Source organism: Lepidothrix coronata, unplaced genomic scaffold, assembly GCF_001604755.1.
Source record: "Lepidothrix coronata isolate B3197 unplaced genomic scaffold, Lepidothrix_coronata-1.0 Scaffold8, whole genome shotgun sequence".
Lineage (NCBI taxonomy): Eukaryota > Metazoa > Chordata > Aves > Passeriformes > Pipridae > Lepidothrix > Lepidothrix coronata.
This window is the reverse complement of record NW_016690188.1, coordinates 5706231-5728955: the sequence shown is the minus strand read 5'-3', so window position 1 is coordinate 5728955 and position 22725 is coordinate 5706231. Positions and strand designations below refer to the sequence as shown.

Genomic DNA, 22725 nt, shown 5'->3' with positions numbered 1-22725 from the left:
CGGACGCGGCGCCCAAACCCAGCACTGCCGGCCTGCGGACCCGCACCCCGCACCCGCACCAGCCGGGCTGGCCCCGCTCGCGTCTCCCCGGCACTTGCCTGGTGCGGTGCGGTGGCGCAGCAGGTGCGGGCGGTGCGGGCGGCACGGCGCGGCAGGGTGCGATGCGGCCCGGCACGGCTCGGTACGGCGGCACGACACGGCACGACAGGGCTCGACAGGGCTCGGCTCGGCAGCGCAGCCCGGCTGTGCGCGACCCCGCCGAGCCGGACCGAGCCGCGCCGGGGCCCCCGCACCGCCCTCTGCCGGCTGTGCCCGGCCCGCAGCCGCCGACGCGGGGCCGCGCCGAGGAGGAGGAGGAGGAGGAGGAAAAGAAGGGAAGCGGGACAGGGCTGCCCCTGCCTGCGCTGGGTGGAACCAGGTGGCAGCATGTCCCTCGGCAGACAGGGAGGGGATGCTGCCGTGCAGCCTCTGGTCAGCACCCAACACGTGGGGTGGGCTGGGACTCAGCACGGGTGGTTTGGGTGATGCAGCCCCAAAAAGGTCTGTGTGCAAGCCCTTTGCGAGACCAGGGAGGCAGAGGGCCAGTATTGTGGGCTGATGACTATGAAAAAGCGTGACCAAACAAGGATAAGCATCATCCTGCTCTGGCAACACAGCATATGCCACCAGTTCCATCACACTGCAACCCCCAGTCAGTGCCACCAGTGTCAGCACAGTGCAGCCCTCAGCTGGTGCCACGGTGCTTGCCAAGGTTCCTTGCTCCCCAAAGCCACCCTGGCATCCTGCACCACACGCCTGATTCAGGCACCATGCCCCATCTTCTCTCTGTTCTCAGTATGCGTCTCCCCATTTACCCATGGTGGAAGCTTGTTTGGAAACACAGGCAGGTAATGGCTTCTCTGGGGGCCTGTGTGGAGCCTTTTTATCCTGGGTGGCTTCTGTAGCTCCTCCCCACAAGCAGGAGCTGCCAGGTTCAGGCCTGTGTTTGCTTACCTTTCGCAAGCTTCCAGCACCTGGCCAACCCTCCCTCCTCACCCCTCACAGCTTCAGCAGGCCTCCTGAAAGCTGTGTGTAATCAGCAGGTTGGATCTAGGGCAGTTGGAAATCAGCTGGATTGGGAGGTGGGGAGATGCTGTACCTGTGCACACTGGTGGCGTGGTGGGGTGCTGCCAGCCCATGGTTACAAAGCCATGTGGTGCCCAGTCCCAGCACCATCCTGGCTCAACCCCTCCACTCCACACCAACCCCTCCAAGGGGTAAGGTCTCCAGGAAGGGCCACTCTGACCCCACACCCTGCAGACCTGGAGCCAGACCTACAACAGGGCTTAGAGTTGAGTAGGCTGTGCTGAAGTTGCTGAGCACTGGGAGTCTGGGAATAAGGGTCAGCCCCAGTTGTGTTCCCACCACTCCTGGACCCTTTAGCATCACTAAGGGTGGAAGGGCCAGGGTGTTCCCAGGGGGAATCTGACACATATGCTGTTTTCAAAGCCTCTAACTGTCAGGATCCTGCCTTGTACAAATACTGTGGGTGGGAAGGAGGGTGGCAGAGGTTTGAATCCCCCCGGTCCTCAACTGAGGAGGGACCCATCTGTGTGCTCCTGCTGACCGGTGGCTCTGTCACCCTTGCACACACTCACCAAGCAGCCACTATTCCCTTGCCCAGCACAATATGCCAAGACCTATTCACACTCCCAGGGACCCCAGAAGAACAAAGCAGAGACACTACCAAACTCCTCTGGTACTCTCTGCCTTCCCACTCTCACCTTCTGTATGCTCCAGAGAATAATTACCATTTCCTCCTGTCCTTGGGCAAAACTCCAGCATCTCCTCCACGTCTCACCTCGCCTCGCTTCTCTGCCCACCCTGCGGAAGTGCGATGCCCACGCACTGAGAGCCAGGCAGGGATGGTGAGGCAGGGATGTTCCTGGCTAGCCTGTCTTACCCAGGGATTGGGGGGTTCAAGTGCTGCAAGGCAGCTGGTCCCTCACACCCTCTCTGAACCCCGTTCCCTACCTTAGCAGAGGTGCAGCTGAAGGCTGGGGGCCAATTATGGGGAGAACTGGTCCGTGAGTGCTGGAGAAGGGGGTGTCAGGACTGAGACGGGGCTACCTAAGGCTCTCCCCTTTTCCAGGGTGCTGTGTCTGTCCTGTCCTGCAACAGCACTCCCTGCCTCCCACGTGGCTGGAAGCCGAACCCAGCACAAATTGAAGCTTCGTTAGCTGCTGGCCTGGCAGCGGGATAATTAGTGCATGAGCGCAGAGCAAGCTGAGCCTGGCGCGACCAGCAGTGTGCTTTTACAGGCCCAAGCTTGCGAAGCTTTAATTAATTAACACGAGTCATCAGCAGCTGGAAACAGATCTATTTTCAGAGCTTTGCCTGCTCTGCTGCCCCCATGAGATTAACTGAAGGAATTTAGGACTCCACGAGGCTGAAGGCCAGGGCCTTCCTCTTATTTGTACAGCTTTCCCAAGAGTCAGAGTGGGTTCCAGGCAGCAGAGTGGGTTCCAGACCCAAGCATCTCTCGCACCTGCATCCCTCTGCCCCACGGAGGCGATCATGCTGTCGATTGTGGAGGTCTGGCTTCTGCTTCAACCTCACCTCAGAGCCAGCAGGGGGCTGGAAGAGAAATATCCTATTGGAGCAGCCTAGAATCATAGAATCATTAAGGTTGGAAAAGACCTTCAAGATCATTGAGTCCAAACTTTGACCAAACAACACCCAGTCAACTAAATCGTAGCACTAAGTGCCACGTCCAGTTGTTTCTTGAACACTTACAGCCAGTAACACTTACAGCCACTGTGCAGCCAGTTCCAATATTTAACCACCCTTACAAAGAATAAATTGTTCCCGATGTCCAGCCTGAACCTCCCCTGGTGCAGCTTGAGGCCATTTCCTCTTGTCCTCACTGGTTGCCTGGGAGAAGAGCCTGACCCTCACCTTGCTACAGCTTCCTTTCAGGTAGTTGTAAAGAGCAATAGGGTCTCCTTGGAACCTCCTTTTCTCCAGATTAAACAACACTAGGTCCCTCAGCCACTCCTCATATGACTTACAGCCCTATAACCCCTGTCCTAGCCCAGACGACAGCCCAGAGCAGGGGACCCCATGGGTCATGACATGGCATCTTGGGAAACCACCCTCCCCAAAACCACGCAAGATTTTATCTGTAATGCTCTCTCCCTGTTACTCCAAACAGCCTTAAGGAAAAGGAAATGTTTTTGTGCTCTGATCACCAGCCCAGAGACTGGTTACTGTTTAATTTCTTCTTAAACACCCTGTTCCACAGAGAGAGGGCCAGGCAGAGCAGGCTCTTCCCATGTCACAGCCTCATCCATGTCAGGGCCAGCTTCCCGTCAGAGCACAGCCCCAACACTCCAACACACGGCAAAACCAGGCGAATGCCCATGCTCAGCCGGCATGTTTGGGTTCACTTGTCTCTACCACACAACTCTACCCACAGCAGCAGGTAGAAATGACCACAGACAGCCCCTTTCACCCCTCTGATGCCCAGGGAGCCCGGGCAAAGCAATGGCAGCTCTCATGTTTCACTTGGCACCGCACCCACGTCCCAGCCAGCATCCCAAATGATGCGAGGAATTATAACAGGGCCACAACACCGTGAAATATTGATGGGATTAGCACGGATCAGCTCTCCCAGCGCACATGCTGCACTTCCCTCGAGCCTGGGAGACAGCAACCTGCGTGCACTCAGGTTGCAGCTTAGTGCCTGGGGCTGCAGCGCTGCCAGGTGCTCCCTGCCAGAGACACTTCCCAGCCACTGCCAGCATGCAGCCTTCCTGGAGGGACATGGGGACCCAGTCAGAGCACACAACAGGATTTTAGGTGCTTAATGCACAACACCACTGTGCCTCAGGCTCTGCTGGGGATGAAGCATTGTCTGGTTTGGTTGTAATTCAGCGCCCATTGTCACCCTAGACTCCAAGGGACCCCCACGCTGCCTGCAGCCCCAAAACATGCCAGCTCCCAGGCTCCAGCCCCCCTGCCCCCTCTCAAGTTTATGCTGCACAGTCAAGACCTTAGGGGATATCCCATACACAGGGGTGTCCTGGGTGACTGGCAGGAGACCCCTGCCCTCCCCATTGCTGTATGTCCCCTCCCCAGCTACTGGGAACCAGGCTTGTTCAGACAGAGGATTTCATTATGGATCACAGAGGTGTAAATACAAACAACTTAGCAGGATCAAATAGCAGCCAGAATTAAATTAGAAATACAGGGGTATTGTGTTGTGCAGGGGTGCACAACACAAGAGCAGTATGTCACAAAGGGCCCAGTTTGGGGGTTGCAGCACCAATGGGATGTCAGCACCTATCAAACCCATGGGGTTGACCAGGATCTCCATCCTTTGGTAGGAAACTGCTTCCCAAGGCAGGCCTGGCTTCTGCTCAGCAGTGCCTGAAGCCTGCCTTTCCCTTGCACCAAGCCAGAAAAGTGAGATAAAGCCTCAGATCTGGGATTTGGTTTGCTGGCCTCTGTGGTCCAAGAGGCAGCAGGCATCTGACCATTTCAAGCTGCTCTCCAAACTGGTCTAAAAGCCAGTTGGGAGTTACAATCATAGCACTCCAGCAGCTGGGGATTTATGAAACCCACAAAAGAGTTGTGAAACTCATGCTAAAGCCGTGCCAGCTCGCACCATGATGAGAGGCGTGTTATAAAGTCAAAACCACCAGCGGAAAAACGGGTACTTTTCCCTTTCGACACGAGAAAGAAACAAGCAAACCTGCCTTTCTCCAGGCTCCTCCATCCATCAACTATGCTGTGAGACCTACATCACTGCTTTACCTGCCTCCATGGAAAAAAAGCCCAGCAGGGAGCACACCAGCCCCACACCATGGGGTCAATCTCACTGCTCCAGCACTCGCTATCTCGTCAGTCCCCTTTGCCTGCCCCAGGATCAGCCTGCACGGACTCTAGGCCAGCAGTGTTGTGTGGAGTGGAGGAGCAGAAAAGATCTGATGGTGGTGACTGGAGTCTAAAAGCACTTGGGGCTTTGCAGCAGCTGAGTACACGCTCATCAGGCTTGGCTTTGTTCCTTGAGAGCATCATGGACTCGTCAAGCCAAGCGTGATGCTCCACAGATTAGCCCTGGAGAAAAAAATATTCCAGTGGGCACAGAGCATGAAAGGCTTGGGAGCCTCTTCCCTTCAAGTCATTGAGCAAACTTTCCAAACCACTGTTTCTTCAGGCTGAGAGCCAGCAGGGAAAATTACAATTGCAGAAGAATTTGTCTGAGAAAGTTATAAGGAGATGGAAAAAGACAGGGGCAGACCAGAACAGCCAGACCATGCTACAGCCCATCCAGCCCAGGGCTCAGCTTCAGGTAGGGATGGGACTTTTCCCCCCAGCTCAGTACAGCAACAGAGTTGCTGCCTCGACTTCCTGCAAGATCAGATGCTGCATTTCCCCTCGGTAAATGTTTGGCAGTGGAAACTGGGATGTTTTGCCCAAGGCCATTTGTTGATGAAGGCTGCCAGGTGTCGGCAGCCCCAGCCGCAGAGCCAAGCACGGTGCCAGGGCAGATTTTCTCAAGGGAGAAGCAGCTGAGTCACAGCAGCCTCCGATCCGTTCCCACAAGCCCGGCTGCAAGAGATGCACGGGAGTTCACAGAGGACAGGCGCTCACACAGGGAGCTGGCAGGATTTGGTTTGCTTGTCTGCAAAACTCTCTGAGCCAGTGGAAAGCATCTTCCTGGCTCAGGATCTGTCGGCAGCATGCCCGAAGGGAAGGGCTGGTGAGACTGTGGTAGGGAAGGGTCCTGACCTGCCTTTCAACTGGCAGAGCTGCTTTGGGATGCTCCTGGAAGAATGGGGGTCAAATGCCAGCAGCCACTGGAAATCCTATAGGAGAGTGGAGTTTTGGGGCTCAACATGGGGTCTTGTCCCAGCTCTGGGGCAGGAGCAGGACTAAGGTGGCTGCAGGGAGGGAGGAGGCACAGACACAGCTCCAGCTCTAGGTCCAGGAGAAGTGACTGGCTCAGCTAGACATCGGCAACCCCTCTGCCCATCATCCCAGCTGCTCCCAGTAAAAGCAGACGGGCTCCAGCCTGGTCAGGGAGCACAGGGGTGTCTCTCTGTTTCTGCAGTGGGGCACGGTGCCCTATGTTTTCCCCTGCACGGCAGGTCAGGTCCCTGCCACAAACTGCCTAGAATAGCAACACACATCCCTGGGATTGCATGAGGGCTGGGATAAGATTTGTGGCTTTTAAAAGCTGTTCTTTTGGGTGAGCTAACCTGCACCACCCAGAGCTAAAGCCAGTAAGGTGTTATGGCCCCCAGCATCCACCCTCTGGACCAAGCCACCAGCCAGGATCCATGTCCCCAGGGACCTTTTGGTCCTCTGTGTCCCTGTGCCCAAGTGATTTCTCCCCAGCCCTGCCTGCTCCAGCACAAAGCTCAGCCAGACCCATGGGCATCCTGCCTCTCCTTCCCAGGCACCAAACCCCAATGCTGCCATCACTGCCACTAGAGAAGAAACAACCCAGCAGTGCAGTAAATAACCCCCCCACACACAGGCAGAGCACTGGCAAGCAGTGCCGGGCACATCCATCATTCTCACAGTTTTTCTTCAGCTCTGACACTTTGATAGGGGTGAGGGGGTGGGGGAAGGAGAGGAGCTTCCAAAATTTATGAGCTTGGATTTAAAAATACATCTCCTAGAAGCAATGCAAAACCCGGAGATGGCGAAGGCGAGTGGCTTAAAAGTTGCCTTCAGGAATGAATGCAAAAGCTATGCCTGCTTCTGAAAGAGGGATCTGGGAGACCTGCATGGTTGATGTCGCAAACTGTGTTCCCGTTGGGATCATTTTGCAAGTCACAGCTCTCCGTGCCGTGCATCACAAGTGAAATGAAAGGTAGGAGTAACAAATGATGGGTAAAAATCCCTCCAGCCCAAAGGTAATGTCACCCTCAGTGCAAACAGGATTTGGACTGTCACCTTCAATCTCCCAGAGTTTCTCCTCTACATTTGTGACCTTGCACTGCTACATGCATATCCAGTGTCCCAACCCTTTTGGAAACAGATCCCCTTTGTGCAAATAAAAGAGCTTGTAGCTGTAAATTTAGCTAAAAACATCCCTGCCACAGGGAATCACGTATCAAATAATAAACCCAAACAAATGTCAGGAAGAACAACTGCAATATTGGAGTCCTTGGTCTTTATAGATGGACTGTCCCCCAGCAGGGTGCTGCAGAATGAACAGCTGAAAAATGTTACCCGGTCATTAAAAACATCTAAAAGTAATTTAGCCTGAGTGACAATGATGCTCAAAGCAAGCTGTTTGTCTGCTGAGGTAAAATGAGCTATTTCAAGCTTGCCTTTTGTTGTAGTTTTCTTTTAAAGTCAGAAAGGACTGAAAAACGCTGAGCTGACAGCCTCACCAGCATAGCCCTAGTGCTGCAGCAGTACTGTGGGGAGCAACATCATGAGCTGCCCTGTTCCCCCCCCCGTCATTGCACTCCCATATTCCCTTGAAGGATGCTCAGAATGGACGGGGAAGATGGTCCCTGGGGCCACCACAGCATCTCTGATGAGTTACAGTGCCATTTAGGATGATGGTTTTGCCATGGAAACATATCCCTCCTAACAACGGATCTATCAGCACATGTCCCAAAAGCAGCCCAGCATTCATTACATGGTAATTTTTGCTTCCCTGTGATGGAGGCCAGAAACTTATCCTTCCCATGCTTTTCCTTAAAAAAAAAACCAACAAAACCAAACAACCCAAATCTAGGTTAATCCATCGACAGCATGGCATGGGCCCAAGGTTCCTCTAAAAGCTCATTGTAAGCATATTTTTGGTGGGCTCTTTAGGTACACAAAGCATTTCAAATGTCCAATGTTAAATATTTCAGGTGAAACATAACTCTTCTAAGTGCAGCCAGCCTCTCTCTAAAGCTCCGAGTCAGTGAAATTTCCCAGCAGCCCTTGGGAATTGATTTACTTCTTGCTGGTACCTTCTCCCTGTACTGTTCAGCTAAGTTAATGTATTCCAAAATCTGATATTTTTTTTCCCCTCCCCCTACATAATCAGATTTTGGGAAGCTGCAGTGAGATGCCTTACAAGCGGTTTTCATCCTTAGGTGTTTTCTGAGCAGGCTGCGTCCATCACGTCCTGGTGCTTTAGCCCATCTCTGTACAAACAGTATGTTCAAGAGTCAGCTGAATTCCTTTGATTCATGTACCTGCATATCCATATAGCTAATTTACCTTTATTAAATATTAAGAAAAAAAAAAGGAAAGAAGAGGAGCTATTAAGAAGGACAGTGTCAAGGCCAGCAGAGCGAGTGCCAGAGGGCTGGGTTAATGAGTTGCGTGGTTGCTGCTGTCCAAGCACCCAGGCCGGCTGGAGCCAGGAACTGCTGTCCCAGCAGGACTGACTCACTCCTTCACCGGGCAGAAACACGCTGCAGTGTCCTGCACCCCTCTTTCATGTAGTCCCTGTGCTCTGGGGTCCATGGTTAACCCCTCTTGCTCCAGCCTCATCCACTGGTATTTTCCACCAGGAGGGGTCCTGTGTGTTGGACTTGGGCCAGTCCCTGTGCCCAGCCCCAGCTGAATCCCTGTGCTTTGGAGAGAAGGTGAAACACGAGTGTGGATAAATCGATCTGTCCTCACGTCTCATGCAAAGGCCTCCCCATTCGCTCCCACGGCCGGACAAAAGCACTGCCTCCTCTGCTGCCTGCGCCAGCAAGGTCACTGAGCTGCACCCTGGCAAGGACACTTCCAAGGCAAGAGAGCAGGAAATTGCAAGACACTCATCACAATCGTTTATTCTTGTCATTTCTGACCCTCAGGGTAGGAGGAACATCAGAGCACTGCAGGCACGAAACAACAAGCTTTGTAGGTCATATCAGCGTGTAAAGTACCATTAGGAACCACAACACGAAGCATGAATAATACTTCCTTTATTCCATCATATACCTCAACGCCCCTTAAATAAATGCAAATGGTTATGTGTGGACGAGGTTTGTACAAGACGCCTGCTCAGGAACACAGGGCTGAAGCAGAGCTGGAGCAGTAAGTTTGCTCTCTTCCCTATCACAGGTCAGAACATCCGCAGCACTAACAGGCTTAGTGACAGTTCAAGCAATCCCAGGCGAAAGAGCCAGGAGAACGCTGTAAATCTTCCTCACGCAGATTTATGCTCTATCCATTAAACCAGAACCACAAAATACATGTCCTTCCATGCTATCCTCCTCTCTCCGAAGGACACCAGGGCAGGAAAAAACTTTGAAGTACTCCAAGCCTGGAAAGGGACCTTCAAGAACCAATCTCATCATTTCTGAAAAGCCATGAACAATCAACCTCGATGCCTTAAATCCTGAAATCCTTTCAGCAAATAATGACCTCGACTGCTAAAAATGATCAGATAACGCAATGGCAGCGAGAGATGTGCAGTGAGTCATCGCCCCCCAAGCGCTTGAACTCCCTTTGGTCTCAGCTGGAGTAGGGTGAGGTTGCCCCCAAGAGGCAAATCTGACACAGCAAGTAGAGGGGCAAAATGCTGAATTCTGCTCTAAAGGTACCAACTACATAGGAAGGATTTTTTTAAAAAAGTCACCTCATCTGCTCTTATTTGTACTTCTCTCCAGCTGCAAACACCTATAGATGGGATGGGAGGGGAGAGGAAGGAGGTCAGCTTTGGCATGTGGTTGGCTGTGTTCTGCTGGAGCTCCTAAACTACACAACTCATCTTCCTAGTCTCACTCACAGGGTCATTAGAAAGATAAAAAAATATTGCTGAGTTTTCTTCAGCCACGAGACATTTGATCCCATACACCTCACTAGGCTCCTTCAGAGCAAGGGCTGGCACCACCTTCAACAGCAACTTCTGTCTCAGGAGTGGAAGGAGAGACACAACCGTGGACACGACAGACAATTTGGAAACTATGAGATGACTTGACATGAAATCCCTCAGCTGTTCACATAAAGCAATACAGGCAGCACACCATGCTGGACCAAAGTCCTAGCACCTTGCAGGGGATGCAGGAACAGGATGGACATCTAGGATATTTCCCCAGCACACACTCCAACCTCCAGGGATCAGCAGCCTGAAGCCTTCTCAGCCAGGGAGAGCTGCTTTCATTTCATAGACCCCTGCTGCATTTTTCTGCCACAAAATGCTCTTTGAACCTCTAAGCTTTTAGCATCCACAACATCCTGAGGCAAGCAGATCTCCAGTTCCTGTCTCCTTTTGTTTGCTTTGAGCTTTCTTGCTAATAAAAGAACTACGGAGTCTGAAGCCATATTACAGAGTACCATTGAATAGCTTCTCCTTATTTGCCCTTTTTCAGGCCATTTGATTGTCGAGCTCTCCATCTTACTTTCCAACATGACAACTATTTCCAAGAGATGCAGCCAACTTAGGGCCACTGCAATTTATTCCTGTCCTTTACACACACATACAGACACCCTCACAAAGGGATAAACCTGTGATATAACCTGGGATTTAACCATTCCCAAAGCTGCTTTTCAAGAGGACACAGTTTAAATACCCCAGCTGAGATGTACACAAGGTACTCACTGCTCCTGCACCCGGCTCCTCGTGGGTCCCCCTGTCCCGCTGCCCTGCTCAGCCGGAGAACATTCCTGCATCCCCAGCACAAGTCCCTGCTGCAGCACCTCAGCTTAGTGTCAGCTCCAAACTGGAAGCGTCATCTCCAAAATTACTGTTGCGCTGGCTCCTGCCAGACTCTTAATTAGAGGAAGGCTGACACAGTTTTTCAGCAAACGGCGTTCACATACTGCAGGGAAAAACAGAATGAGGGCAAGAGGAAAAATGGGCTAATAAGAGAAAATCAACTGGAGAGAAAAACATGTTGTGCTGTGCAAAGCTTACCATAACAATGCTGGAGCCTAAAATACAGGGGGAAAAAAATGGGTTAGTACACATGGGAGGCAGGCAATGCTCCACAAATGCGGAGGAGAGCTGATATGCAGTGCAGCATCTCGGCATCCTCACCTGGCAGGCCTGTCCCTGCAGCCTGGCTTAGGGCAAATGGGACAGTCTTAGTTTCCAGCAAGCAGATCCATATGTCTGAGAGCCTGAATGATGCTGTCTGAGGAGCCCGTGGCTGCCCTGCATGATTTACACTGCCTTTATAAAAGCCAGCAGTGTCAATAAAGCGTGAAACAACGCCTAGCCACCCTCTCCCCACCGCTGTGCCTGGCAGCTTTAAGCTATTGTTTTTATTCCAGCTGCAGCCTGTTGGTCAGTGTGGAGAGGAAAGGGACCCTCTGCTCCTGCCTCTTCTTCAAGCAGGCTTCGAGAGAAGAGTGCCTGAGACCCAGAGGCACAGCCACTGAGCCTGCAGCTCACTCACTGCTCAGGTGGAAGACTCGCCCCGTAGCACAAAAGCAGCATAAATCCATTTACCCTTTCTGCTTCTCTCTGCAAGAGAGAAGGAGCATCACTCACCCGGCTTCAGACAGCTGCAGCCGCAAATGCAAACCCAAATGGAAGCACTGGGATGAGGGTTTGTGAAAATGGCCCCTTTATCCACCCTAACACACCATACGGGCTAAACCTGCCTTGAAAAGCTTTAGGTTTTCCTCCAGGCTGGTGGCAACGTTGCCTTGATGACAAGGAAGGGAGCAATTCCAGTGGAGTTTCCATCCCCTCCCCTATGAGCTCCCTACAAGGAACTGGGAGGCGTCAGGAAAGCTGAAGGAGGTGAAACATTAGCAGCAGCTCACCTCAGGAAGACATGGGAGGCATTGAAAAAAGTACAACATAACTGAATGCCACTTAAAAGCAGCCTGAAAGTATTGGGACTGGTTTTCACCATCCAGACCAAAATATCACGATGGGAAAATGCAAATGTTTTTCTTCTCTTACCACCCAGCCCTGCTTTTGATACCAGATAAAACACTCCCTTTCAAATTTCCGACTGCAAAGGCGAGGAAGCACTGGCTGAAAAAAGCATCAGTTAGGCAAAACTAAAAGCATCTCTATAAGGAGAAGCCCTTCGAGGAATTTACTTCCTCTAGGATCCTCCCCATCAGCAGCCCACGCCATTCTCCAGCACTGAAAGCCTTTTTCAACATGAGATAAGAAGAGGCCCCAGCAGTAAAGCTGGCAAAACATCCACAAGGCAAAACATGAAGGTATTTCACAGCCGGGGGGGAAGATGGGAAAACAGCAATTTGAACATCAGGGCACTCTGATAAGTTAAACTACAAGGAATGAGCTAAATCCACTAATGATTGTCTGACCTCCCTGGGCAGATCCTTTGGAACTCCAAGGGATCCGTCAGCAGCTGCCTAGGCTCCTAAAAGCTCATCAAGCCTCTTCTCTGTCCCATGTCAGCCAGTCCCAAGAGTCCCTTCTTCTCTCTTTCAAGATGCAGAAACAAGCACTAGTATGTCAGTAATAATAGCTGCCTCTCTGGCAGAGTGCGATGTTTCCCATGGGGGAACCTTGGGCAAGAAGTTTTCCAAGAGCTCATAAACCCAAGGAATCAGACCCCAGAAAAATTAGGGGAGTCATCCCCAGCAGCACCATATCTGATACGCCCTTTCTAGTGAAACAAAAAGTCACACAAACATTAGAAGCCAGTGGAAGGCAAACAAACAAAAAATCAAAATACAAACCCAAAGCCAGGGATACCACGCTATACATGCATTTCTCCTGGGAAAGAAAACAAACATACAAGACTAGTGTTAGTACTGTAGCTGTAGTATTCCTGCTAGGGTCAAAGTCAGCAGAAAAACTCTACTTGGAAGTAGTTGCTTGAATCTCTGAGATAGCAAAGCCTCTCTCACAGCCCACATGCTGAACTGTCGGCCCATGGGCACCCAGAACTGACTGCTGGACAGTGCTGAGCACAGGCACCTTTAATGGAGACAGACCTGGCTTGTCTGTGCTCAGAAAATTAACACTGCAGTATCCATCCCTCAGTATTAAAAAATGGTCTTTTTTCCCCATGGAAATGCTACCTCTAAAATGCCCTCACTGCAATCTAATCCGATGCTCCACCAAGAATAACACCACACTTCAGGTGTTTGTACCAGTCACCTGCTTTTCCCAAAGACACCCTCAACTAAATCATCAGCTTTAGAGACTTCAGAGAGTTCCTGCAGCCACTGCATCAATGAAGTGTCCCACTGACCTTCAGCCAGACCTACCTGCAAGTCATTAATCACTTCTGAAATCCCCATCCATTACCAAGTTCCACAACAGGAAAAGTGAGAATATGAGATGCACAAATAATTTCACTGGCAGGTTTCTTCAACTTTAAAACCAGAAGTGTTTGGGTTATTTTAAGCCACAGAGAAGCTTGTTAGAAAATAAAAAAAAAAAAAAAAAAAAAAGGCAAAGAACTACAAATGTTTATTTTATAATCAGCCTTTAATGTTTTCTGTGATTACTGATAAAGTGCACCTACTTCCACATGAAATGAGATAACATGGCTCTTAGTACAGCCAACATAGTATCAAAAGATAGATCTCAGTGCAAAATGCTTATCTGTAAGACAAACAAAGCATTTAAGACCTTTATTGTGCTAACAGCCTTTTCCAATGCATGTAACTTCTGGCTGGGGGCTAACAAATGAGTTGGCAAACCTGCTGCCCTTGTGTTTTGCCATTTCGTTGCCATTTCATTGCCAGGAGTCCCTTGTAAAGACTCACTAGTGATGCTTTGGGACCATCTCTGTAAGGATTCTCATGTGTCCTAATTCAACCCATGTCTGGTCTTCAGAGAATTACTTCTCAGCTACAAAACAGATGGAAGAGAAGTCCAGACAAAGTAGGAGGGGGAGAGAGAGGAAAATGCTAGAATGTATAAGTGTATCCATGGGCATTAAGCACAGAAACACAGGATTGGCTGAGCTGAAAATGATTTCAAGACTGTCTCCATTTATAGTAAGCTAATCAGCTGTAAACCCTAGAATTGTAACATGTGCCCTAAGACCAAAATAGGACCTGCAGCCATCTTTTTGTGAAACAGAGCTGAGGAATGATCATTTTGTCCAGGGACATTTAATTAGAAAGGCGTGTCTGGTTTTATTTTTTCATTGTTCTGGTAAATAAAAGTAAATATCAAAGTTGTTATTTTATGTGGAAAAAAACCTCAGCAGTTTCAATGTGCTTTGAACTGCAGTACAAAAGCTGTTCATCTAAACCCCTCCCCTTTCCTTCTCCAAAATATACAGGACAGCAACATCAAATTTACATGGTAAGAAAATATATACACATTAAACACAGTAAACATTCTGTATTTTTTAAACTTTATACAACATTAGTGAGAAAAAATATAAATGTTAATAAAATTGCATACAATATATTCATACGATATATTCAACGAGTAAGTAACTGCTACGAGAGGGAAGGCAGATAAGCTGTCAAAGGTAGAGCAAGAGATGGCACTGACACAACTATGTAACACTTGAAATGAAAGACAAAACATGTATTATATTTGCAAATTCACACTAAATTTCCTATAAGACATGCCCATTCCTTTATATAAAATATACATAAATAAATTTGAAGGTTTTGTGGTTGGCAGGATTTTTTAGCCTTATTTTATATTCTTACCATAGGGGATTCATCATATAAGACAGGGTAATCTCTAAGAATTAAAAGGAAACAGTATTATAAAATGCACATGGTGATGTTATTAAAAATCTCACTAAGGGAATCTGAGTTAGTGCTGCTACTCAATACCTTAACTTTCTCTTCTTATATACACCCATCCTACAAACAAACCACAGTGTAAGATTTAAATGATAGCATTTGCACACAGAGCACAGAAGGAAATCATATCTTCCTTTAATTATTTCACAAACAGCTTCAATTATTTTATAAAAGCTCCTGAAGCTTTGAGCACATATTGTGTGTGCAGCAGGACTTCACACCAAGGAATTCAGACATCATATGGCTTTCACAGTTTTTACACAGGTGAGCCAAATGCTCATCTCAAATCTCCACTGAGCTGATATTTAGGATTAGTATTTTCTCCATTAATAGGAAGCAAAGTCAGATACACTAGTGGCGTAATGAGATCTCATTTATATCTCAGTCTTATAGAAACATTTCTGTTTGGTCACATTCACTGCATAAATTCACACCTGAAGATGAGGAGGGTAAGTTAAAAATGAATACTTCACTACAGCAAACGTCATTTGTTCTTTGATAAAACACAACCAGAGGAAAGAAGCTTCCACTTGAACTGTCTGGACACAACCACTCTTAAGTTCTGCTTCCATCCTCAAGTGAACACAAGAGCAGTCACTTGGTTCATGTGCAACTGCCATATTTTGTGTTTTTAAGAGACGCTGGATGTTCATACCAGTTCTGCTTTGCAGACTAACACGACTCAGCCCAGTTCTTCCTCGCCTCAGGAGAGGTCTAACATTCTTTCTGAACTCACATTCCATATCACAGGGCAGTTCTTTCCCAGCCAACCTAAAACAATGCTTGCAGGTATATGATGGCAAGAAAATGAATACATACTGTTTTCAAATATGTCTTGTGATTAATGTTGAAAACAAGAAAACTTCCCTCAGCTTTCAATATGGTAAAATATTTCTAGCCAATTTTGAGAAGGCTATAGAAATGGATTTTTTTTTCAGTTTATCCACATTAATTTTTCAGAAGTAGAGCACCTGTATTAAAAGCCAACGTTAACCAAATTAGATCCTCATGTTTCTATTATTTGTCTGCATCAAGCTCAAGTTCTAACTCAGGTGACTGATTTCTTCTCTTCCAAACAAGGTGAAGCTTCATTCATTCTACATCTTCCTTGGTTTCAGAGTTTTTCTGTTATTTTCCCTGAACTAGGAAAGATTTCATGAATCTGGCTCCCAGAAGTCATGCAGTTTTCCCTAAAGAGTAAAAACAAATCAGTACACAAGTCAGAAAACCAATGTCAGAAAAAATGAGTAGAGTAGGCAGGTACTTAGCTTGGGAGCACCACATTGTGTTGCAAGTCCCTAGAATTTTATTCTGACACACTTGCCAGTTTCCCATATGCGAATCAACCCCAAATATCTCTGAAAAAAACCAACTCTGAAAGAGCTGCATCATTATCAACTTTCATCAATTGCTAAGCAGATTCTGCAGCCATGAGTTACACTATAATTCCCTCCTCCTCTATAATAAGAAATATCACACACTACACACAACATACTTTTTGCACATTTTTGGGACTCTTTACAGACAGATGGTTGATTACACAGTTTTTAACTGCAATCAATACTAAGCATATAAGCACAATTTAAATTTTATGTAAATTATACCCTCATTACTGGAAAGCTAAGCTTTTCCAAGACAGGTAGCTTTATGTTTCAAGACAGGACTCAAACAGTTGGCCTGATCACATTACCACAGAAACCTTACAAGCCAAGGCTGGAGGAAATGGCTCTGAACTCTAGGTATCACTAGAAATTATTCATCTATTTCACCAAGTCCAGCTAGATGTCAGGAAGGCAAATATTTTGGAGAGACTTATCATGGCATTATACCACTGCATACTTTTACAAAGCATAAAAGGCTTTGCCTAATCATTGCATGAAATTTTTTACACATTCAAAGGGGGAGGAGTTATCAAAAGCCCTTAAATATATGTGGATAGAATCCTGGACTCAAGTAGTCTTGAAGTCACGTGCTGCCAGACCACAGCAGGAAGTGCATCACTGCATTCCTGCCCCAATGTCCTTTTTGAAGCATCTGCTAATAACTGTAATCAGAGACAGGCCCTATGACTCGACTCAGTACTAGCATTTCACTGTAACTACACACACATATACAAAAGTATCACTTTTAAGGATGATGACACCACCATTTTACTGAAGTCAGCAAATTAAGAATTTTAATTAAAATCTATTCTAATACATGTAAGTGTATTCCACAGCCATGCCACTTATGAAGAAAAAAAAAAAATCTCTTCAAAAGAATATGCTATTTTCAAGTGCTAAAAAATGAGTTAAATGCACCCCACAATGTGGGAAGAAAGAGAGAAAAAGGTTTCATTACAGTACCTGAGTAAGCCGAGTGGTTTGTATCACATCCTGCCATTTGGTATGTATCCTAGCAGCTAAGTCTTTTACCTGCAAATTCAGATTGATTAGCTTAGCCATTTATGTTAAAAAAAGCCCAAATCATACCCTGTGTTCCCCCACCAGCCTCAAACTCATAAAACCCCAGATAACCCAACATCCAAGGTTTACTGGCACAAAGTATCACTAAGTCAACTTCAGGTCCCTGTAATTTGGGACTCTGAATTCCAAGTCGTGTGCTCCACACAAACACATTACAGGCACATGACTCCCCACGTTAAATGTCTGGAATCAGCATGCAAACCTCTGGCCTCCAAACACTATCTCATCTTTGGGTAAGTGAGGTTTGTTCCACAAACCTGAGTAAGATTTTTTCCCTCCCAGTGCAAGGGCACATAGAAACAAAAGTGAACGTGATCAGTCACAACAATCAAGGCAAGAGCAATTAACTTGTTAAAGGGATCCATGCTCCACTAATCTGGCTGAATAAGAAAAGAAGAATCTTCTTGAGAGGTAAGAAAGCACACAACTGCACAGGCCTGATATAAAGCCGAAGAAGCCAAGGGTTTTCAAAGTTGAGGCTGAACACTTTATCACTGAGCTGATTTATTTGGTTTGCCAGGACAGCAGGCAAAGCATGAAGGTCACAAAATTAGGACTACCACTAGTAAGCCCCGCGCCACAAAGCAAACAAAAGGCAATTGTCCAAGCTTGATGCTGCATCACATACAATGCTGGCTTAAAGCCACAACATTTTTAATTAACTCATTCATTTGAAAGATAAAATGGAGACTCATGCAAGATAGGCTACTTTTTCAGTCCTCTGTATCCTGCCCTGCATGTAGGCTCTGCTCTTACAATTAGAACGAGCTATCAATGCCACAGAAAGAAACAGAGCAACTCTGTGGGCCTAGAAGTTGAGAGGCACGGTTAAAAGAAAGACAAGCTCACATTTTACAGCTGTTAAAGAGTCCTGTTGTTCGCAAAAGGAATGTTTACAGTGAATTAAAATGAACATATATTTAGCTACATGCAGATAGAAAAAACAGAAAAAAACCCCAAACCTATGAGGAACTCCTGCAATTTCCAGGGCTGGGATGAGGGGACAACAAGCATCAACAAACACTAAAAAACATACAAACCCAAACCAAAACAAAATATATCAACTTTTGTGTCTTACCTTAGATCGATAAAACAGCCTTGCATCTTCCCTGATATCACCTTTTACGTACCTATCTAAGGCACGACAGAGCTTCAGTATGTGTTGCTAAATAAAGATAAAAGTGTACAGCTATTAAATCCTCCATATCAGTACTAGAAGTTTTATTCAAATATTATATGAATTTAAAAATTATATGCTTTGGTTTGATTTTTTTCTCAGAAATACACAGGAAGGAAAGGGAAAGGAAAGAAAACAAGATCACAAGATCCTCTGTCAGTTGCTCGTGTGCACCTGGTAAACCAGGTCTAATTGTTTTTAAAAATAGTTTCAAAGTATAGCAGAGCTATACATCACAAATTTTAAAGTTTTTTAGCTAATTTGCAAATCCTTTCTGTCCCCAAAGTAGCAAACACAGTGCGGTGCCATTCACATCTTTTATCAGCAAAAAAAGTTCTGAAGCTACAATAGCTAAAAATAACCTTTCAGTAATGATGACTCAGGTAATTTCTTTTGTAGGAATTGGCTGAGCAGGTAAAAATATATCCAAGGCTTATGTGCTGAACTGTTATTTGTCTCTAAATTTTTGATTACTTTAATAAAGCAGTTTTGCCACTTCACAATCTCCTGATAACGACTCCCAAGGTCTTCCACATTCTGTTAATTTCTTCATAAAGTTCCTGGTTTCAATCTCTCATTGAACAGCTGCAAAGAGGCTCTGCTATGCAGAACAGGTGAGACATGCTGAAATTCTACTTATAAACATGTGCTGGTGTCTCAAGGCCACAATTTACCCCACCTAACTGGAGGAGGACCAGAATTGAAATAGTTAGATTGATTTTACACAAGTCTAGTCCGCACAAAATCCAGCCACACCCCTCTGGCCACTTGATGGCTAACAGGTCAGTGAATAATAGACTCTTTCTTCATTAAGAAATTGAGACATTAAAAAAAAATATTAAAAAGATCAAGTTCTCCACAAATCTAAGTAGTTAACTGAGACGCTTAAGCCTCCAAATGTAACCAAACATTACTGCTTTACTTCTCTCAAACAGTTCACATGACAGATTTCTTAAATGCCAAGAGTGATTCCACAGGACAGAAGGTTTACACAAACACCTTGCAACTCCCAGCGAGTGATCACAGAAATCTGAACAGGATTACTGAAAGGCTAAGCAGAAGGCATTACTTAACAGATGTTACTTAACACAGCACAAAGGAACTATCGCTACAGAGAAGAGCTACAGTCCTAGCTTTCACTTGCTGCATGGCTGCACTCCAGCACAGAAAACTGTAATGTGTTTGAACACATTTTACCAGCTATTTTTAAAGTGGCTTTTTTCTACACTGAAAAATTTCAATCCTACTTTAGGATCATTTGACTTCTCAGAATTTCTGTGTTGAGTTAATCTTCGGATACTTTCTGAGAATGATTAACACAATAAATGCCTGCTCATCCACAGCCTTATGTTTTGAGGTAACTCTATTCACAGAAACGCAGAAGAGGTTTCTTTCTCTGCAGTAAGCCCAGGCAAGCTCTTCTGCATTTACCTTGCGTCAGAACAAAAGCTTCCCCCAGTGCTATTATCCATGGTGATCACGATTGCTCTTACCAAAACAGACCAAGTGTGCATGAAAAACAGTCTTTTAAAATCTAAAGGTCTAGCCACTGAAGTTACTTACCCTTTGATTAGAATTTACAACATCAAAGAAACTGGCTTCACTGACTAGATGAAGGAGGACGTAGATTAAGTAGTATGCCTGGAGAGAAATCAAAACAGCTTTAGCAGTCAAAGCACCATTATAGCTCTTCACATCTAGAAACAGCACCATCTTTGCTTTCTGGAATGATTCCTCCAATAGCCAGGCCAATGGATAAGTAGGTCTACACATCTGCCTAAATAACTAATTTGAAACAGTATATCCATGTATTAGAAACATTTTAAAATGGTATTACAGTGTTATACACAACCCAAGTAACCGGTAAAAATTTCTGCGGTTTTAGCAACTGGAAAATTAAATTCAGCAGTTGGCTTTATTTTCCCATCATCTACATCCAGATCAAAATACTTGCTAAGAGATTCCATGATAACATTCAAATAACCAAACCAATATTCAATTTTTATGTGGATAGAATACTAAATCTTTGTAACACTTGTTTATGAGAAAAGATTAATAAAAGATCCATAAATATCTTTCTGAAGCCTGCAGGTGAAGGTCTGGCTCAGCGCCAAGCAGTTTCCACTGATTACATCAGAAGGGAGGGAGGAGACGGCCCTCTGATTACAGAAGTCAGGATTCAAGAAATCCATGTGACTCAGAAAATCTGACCAATTCCCTGTTTGTAAAACAGCCCAGTACAGGCTCCTCCATCACATGCTACTTCTTTCCCTCCTCCATGACTATAATCCAAATTGAATATGAATAAAGTTTTAAAGATGTAGAGCAACAAAGTAGTGTACGTGCAGTTCCACGTACAGAACTATCAGCAGTTAACAAAAATTAAAAGAAACATTCTCAAAAGTGTAGAAGATGCATAAAAAGACAAATGCAAAAAAGCACTATTGGCTATATACCTCCTGTTCTAGTTCTACATTAAGGTGGTCTTCATAGGCATTCTGCTCCTCCAGTCCTTCTCTCATCTTTCTCATCTTCTTCAGTAGCACAGAAGGTTTCATACACACCACAAACTGATGTAGAAGAGACATCTACACATACAAACATTAACAAAATGGACTGGTTTACTGGCAACAGAAAATTTGAAACAGAGTGACACTACATTATTTGTCCATTAAGACAAGAACAGAAAAGGGATTCTTAATTAAAAGGAAGTTTTCATGCTTTGAGTAATTTTTGACTATTTACAGACTAAAGTGTTTGTACATCACCTCAATAAAAAAAAATAAATCAAACCTATGAAACAAAGAGTGTCATCACATGAATATAAAAGGAAGACTCAAAGAAGTGTAGACCTCTTTCCAATGTCTAAAACTGATGTTTAGGCACAAACAATACTGCACTTACAAGCTGTAGAACATGCAGATTACACACACGTGCAAATATACTTTTAATACTAATCTGAACAGAAAATTATTAATTGGTAATTTTGCAAGTTTCTTGAGAAGAGGCTTACAATATTGAAACATAAAACACAAACCACAAACATACAAGTTTTCTAAACTTCCAAGTTATATAAACACAACATATATATGCAGTACCTGCTCATCACTGTCATCAGGTATTTCTATATGCTTTTTATGAAGAAGCTTTGAAATTATCACTAGGCTAAGACGTCGTCTTAGTTCCCTGAAAAACAATTTAAAAAAATTATTTCCCATAGAATTTCTCAAATCCACACTGTTTCAACAAAGTATATGAGGCTATGCATGGCTTCCCTAGATATAAACTTGCCTACAACTATTAAATTGGATTTTCTGAATATAGATGCTATTAAACTAGTAAAGAGGCCAGTAAACCAGAAGTATCTTAGCTTCTGCACAAGTACACACTGCTAGATACTTGTCTCTAAGCCTGAAACTGATGACCCAATTAATTCTCCTTGCTCAGATACACTCTAATTTATTAATTTCAAAGATACAGAACTCAGAGTGATGCTTAGAAGTAGACATGAATCACTCAAAGAAAATTTAATTTTTGGTAATTCAGACAAGAATTAGAGTAGGTGATGGATGCCAGAATAGGAAGTTAAGTCTGTCTTTACTACAGGGTACCAGGAATGCACAGCCCAGAAACTACATATAAAATTTAACAACCCTTTTTCACAGCAGAGGTGATCAGGAAGCTATACATGCACCAAGAACTGCATATACATCTGTATCACAAGAGAAAACACAAATACGTCTTTTGAAGTGCCATGTAATACCTATTGCATTTATCAGACTTTGAGCTTATACAGATAAATCAGCTGTTAATGATCTGAGGTTACAGTGTCATTACCGTCCACGCACTGTCCAACTTGGCACGAGCTGAACCAGCCACAGGAGATTATGGTGATGGTCAGAAAGTTCACTCACTGCCACACAGACCTCTGGCATCTTTAAAAAGAATAACAAAACATCCTGATACTGAAGAATGATTGTTTGCTTTATTTGCCAAGGAATACATCTACTCCCTAGAAACAAACCATAAAGGATAAAAGGAACTGATCTAACATATGATGTCCATAAAGAGATTTCTGCATTGCACCTGTAGTTAAGTCTGCTAAATACTATTTTAAGTAGGGTAGTTGAGATCAGATTGCTTTTAATGACATGTTAGCAGCTTAGTGCAATAATTTCTTCATTCTTTCAGAGAGCCATCTTAAACAGACAGCTATTTTAGTAAACAATCTCAAGATAAATATAACAGTCCTCTTGCAGAAGTGGACAGGCAAGCATGTTATGCAACAAAAACCCTCTCAGTATACCCACCCATTTCATAAATCTCAAACAATCCCAAAGCTTCAAACTTTTGCTATTATACATATTATTATCAAAATTTTTGTATTACATTTTCAAGCAGTATTTTTCTGATATGTCAAGAAAAAAAAAAAAA

General features: G+C 45.4%; 2 protein-coding genes across 3 annotated transcripts in view; both read right to left on the bottom strand.

The window, feature by feature from the left end:
- The window catches only part of SEMA4G (semaphorin 4G), a 29851-nt gene extending 19182 nt beyond the window's left edge, over positions 1 to 10669 (bottom strand). Inside the window, exon 1 of one of the 2 annotated variants that reach the window (XM_017804056.1) lies at positions 10538 to 10669. The gene's annotated coding sequence lies outside the window, so the exon portion shown is untranslated. Of the gene's footprint in view, positions 1 to 4862; positions 4869 to 10537 lie in introns of those variants that run through there. The other variant, XM_017804057.1, reaches the window with a different exon arrangement.
- Positions 10670 to 14974: 4305 nt separating this feature from the next.
- The window catches only part of SLF2 (SMC5-SMC6 complex localization factor 2), a 28598-nt gene continuing 20847 nt past the window's right edge, over positions 14975 to 22725 (bottom strand). Inside the window, exons 14-20 of the mRNA XM_017804098.1 lie at positions 22129 to 22274; positions 21390 to 21477; positions 20748 to 20879; positions 19855 to 19932; positions 18193 to 18279; positions 16995 to 17063; positions 14975 to 15839 (exon numbers count right to left, since the gene is read on the bottom strand). Coding sequence (XP_017659587.1) covers positions 15804 to 15839; positions 16995 to 17063; positions 18193 to 18279; positions 19855 to 19932; positions 20748 to 20879; positions 21390 to 21477; positions 22129 to 22274 — 636 coding nt within the window. The 3' untranslated portion in view covers positions 14975 to 15803. The remainder of the gene's footprint in view (positions 15840 to 16994; positions 17064 to 18192; positions 18280 to 19854; positions 19933 to 20747; positions 20880 to 21389; positions 21478 to 22128; positions 22275 to 22725) is intronic.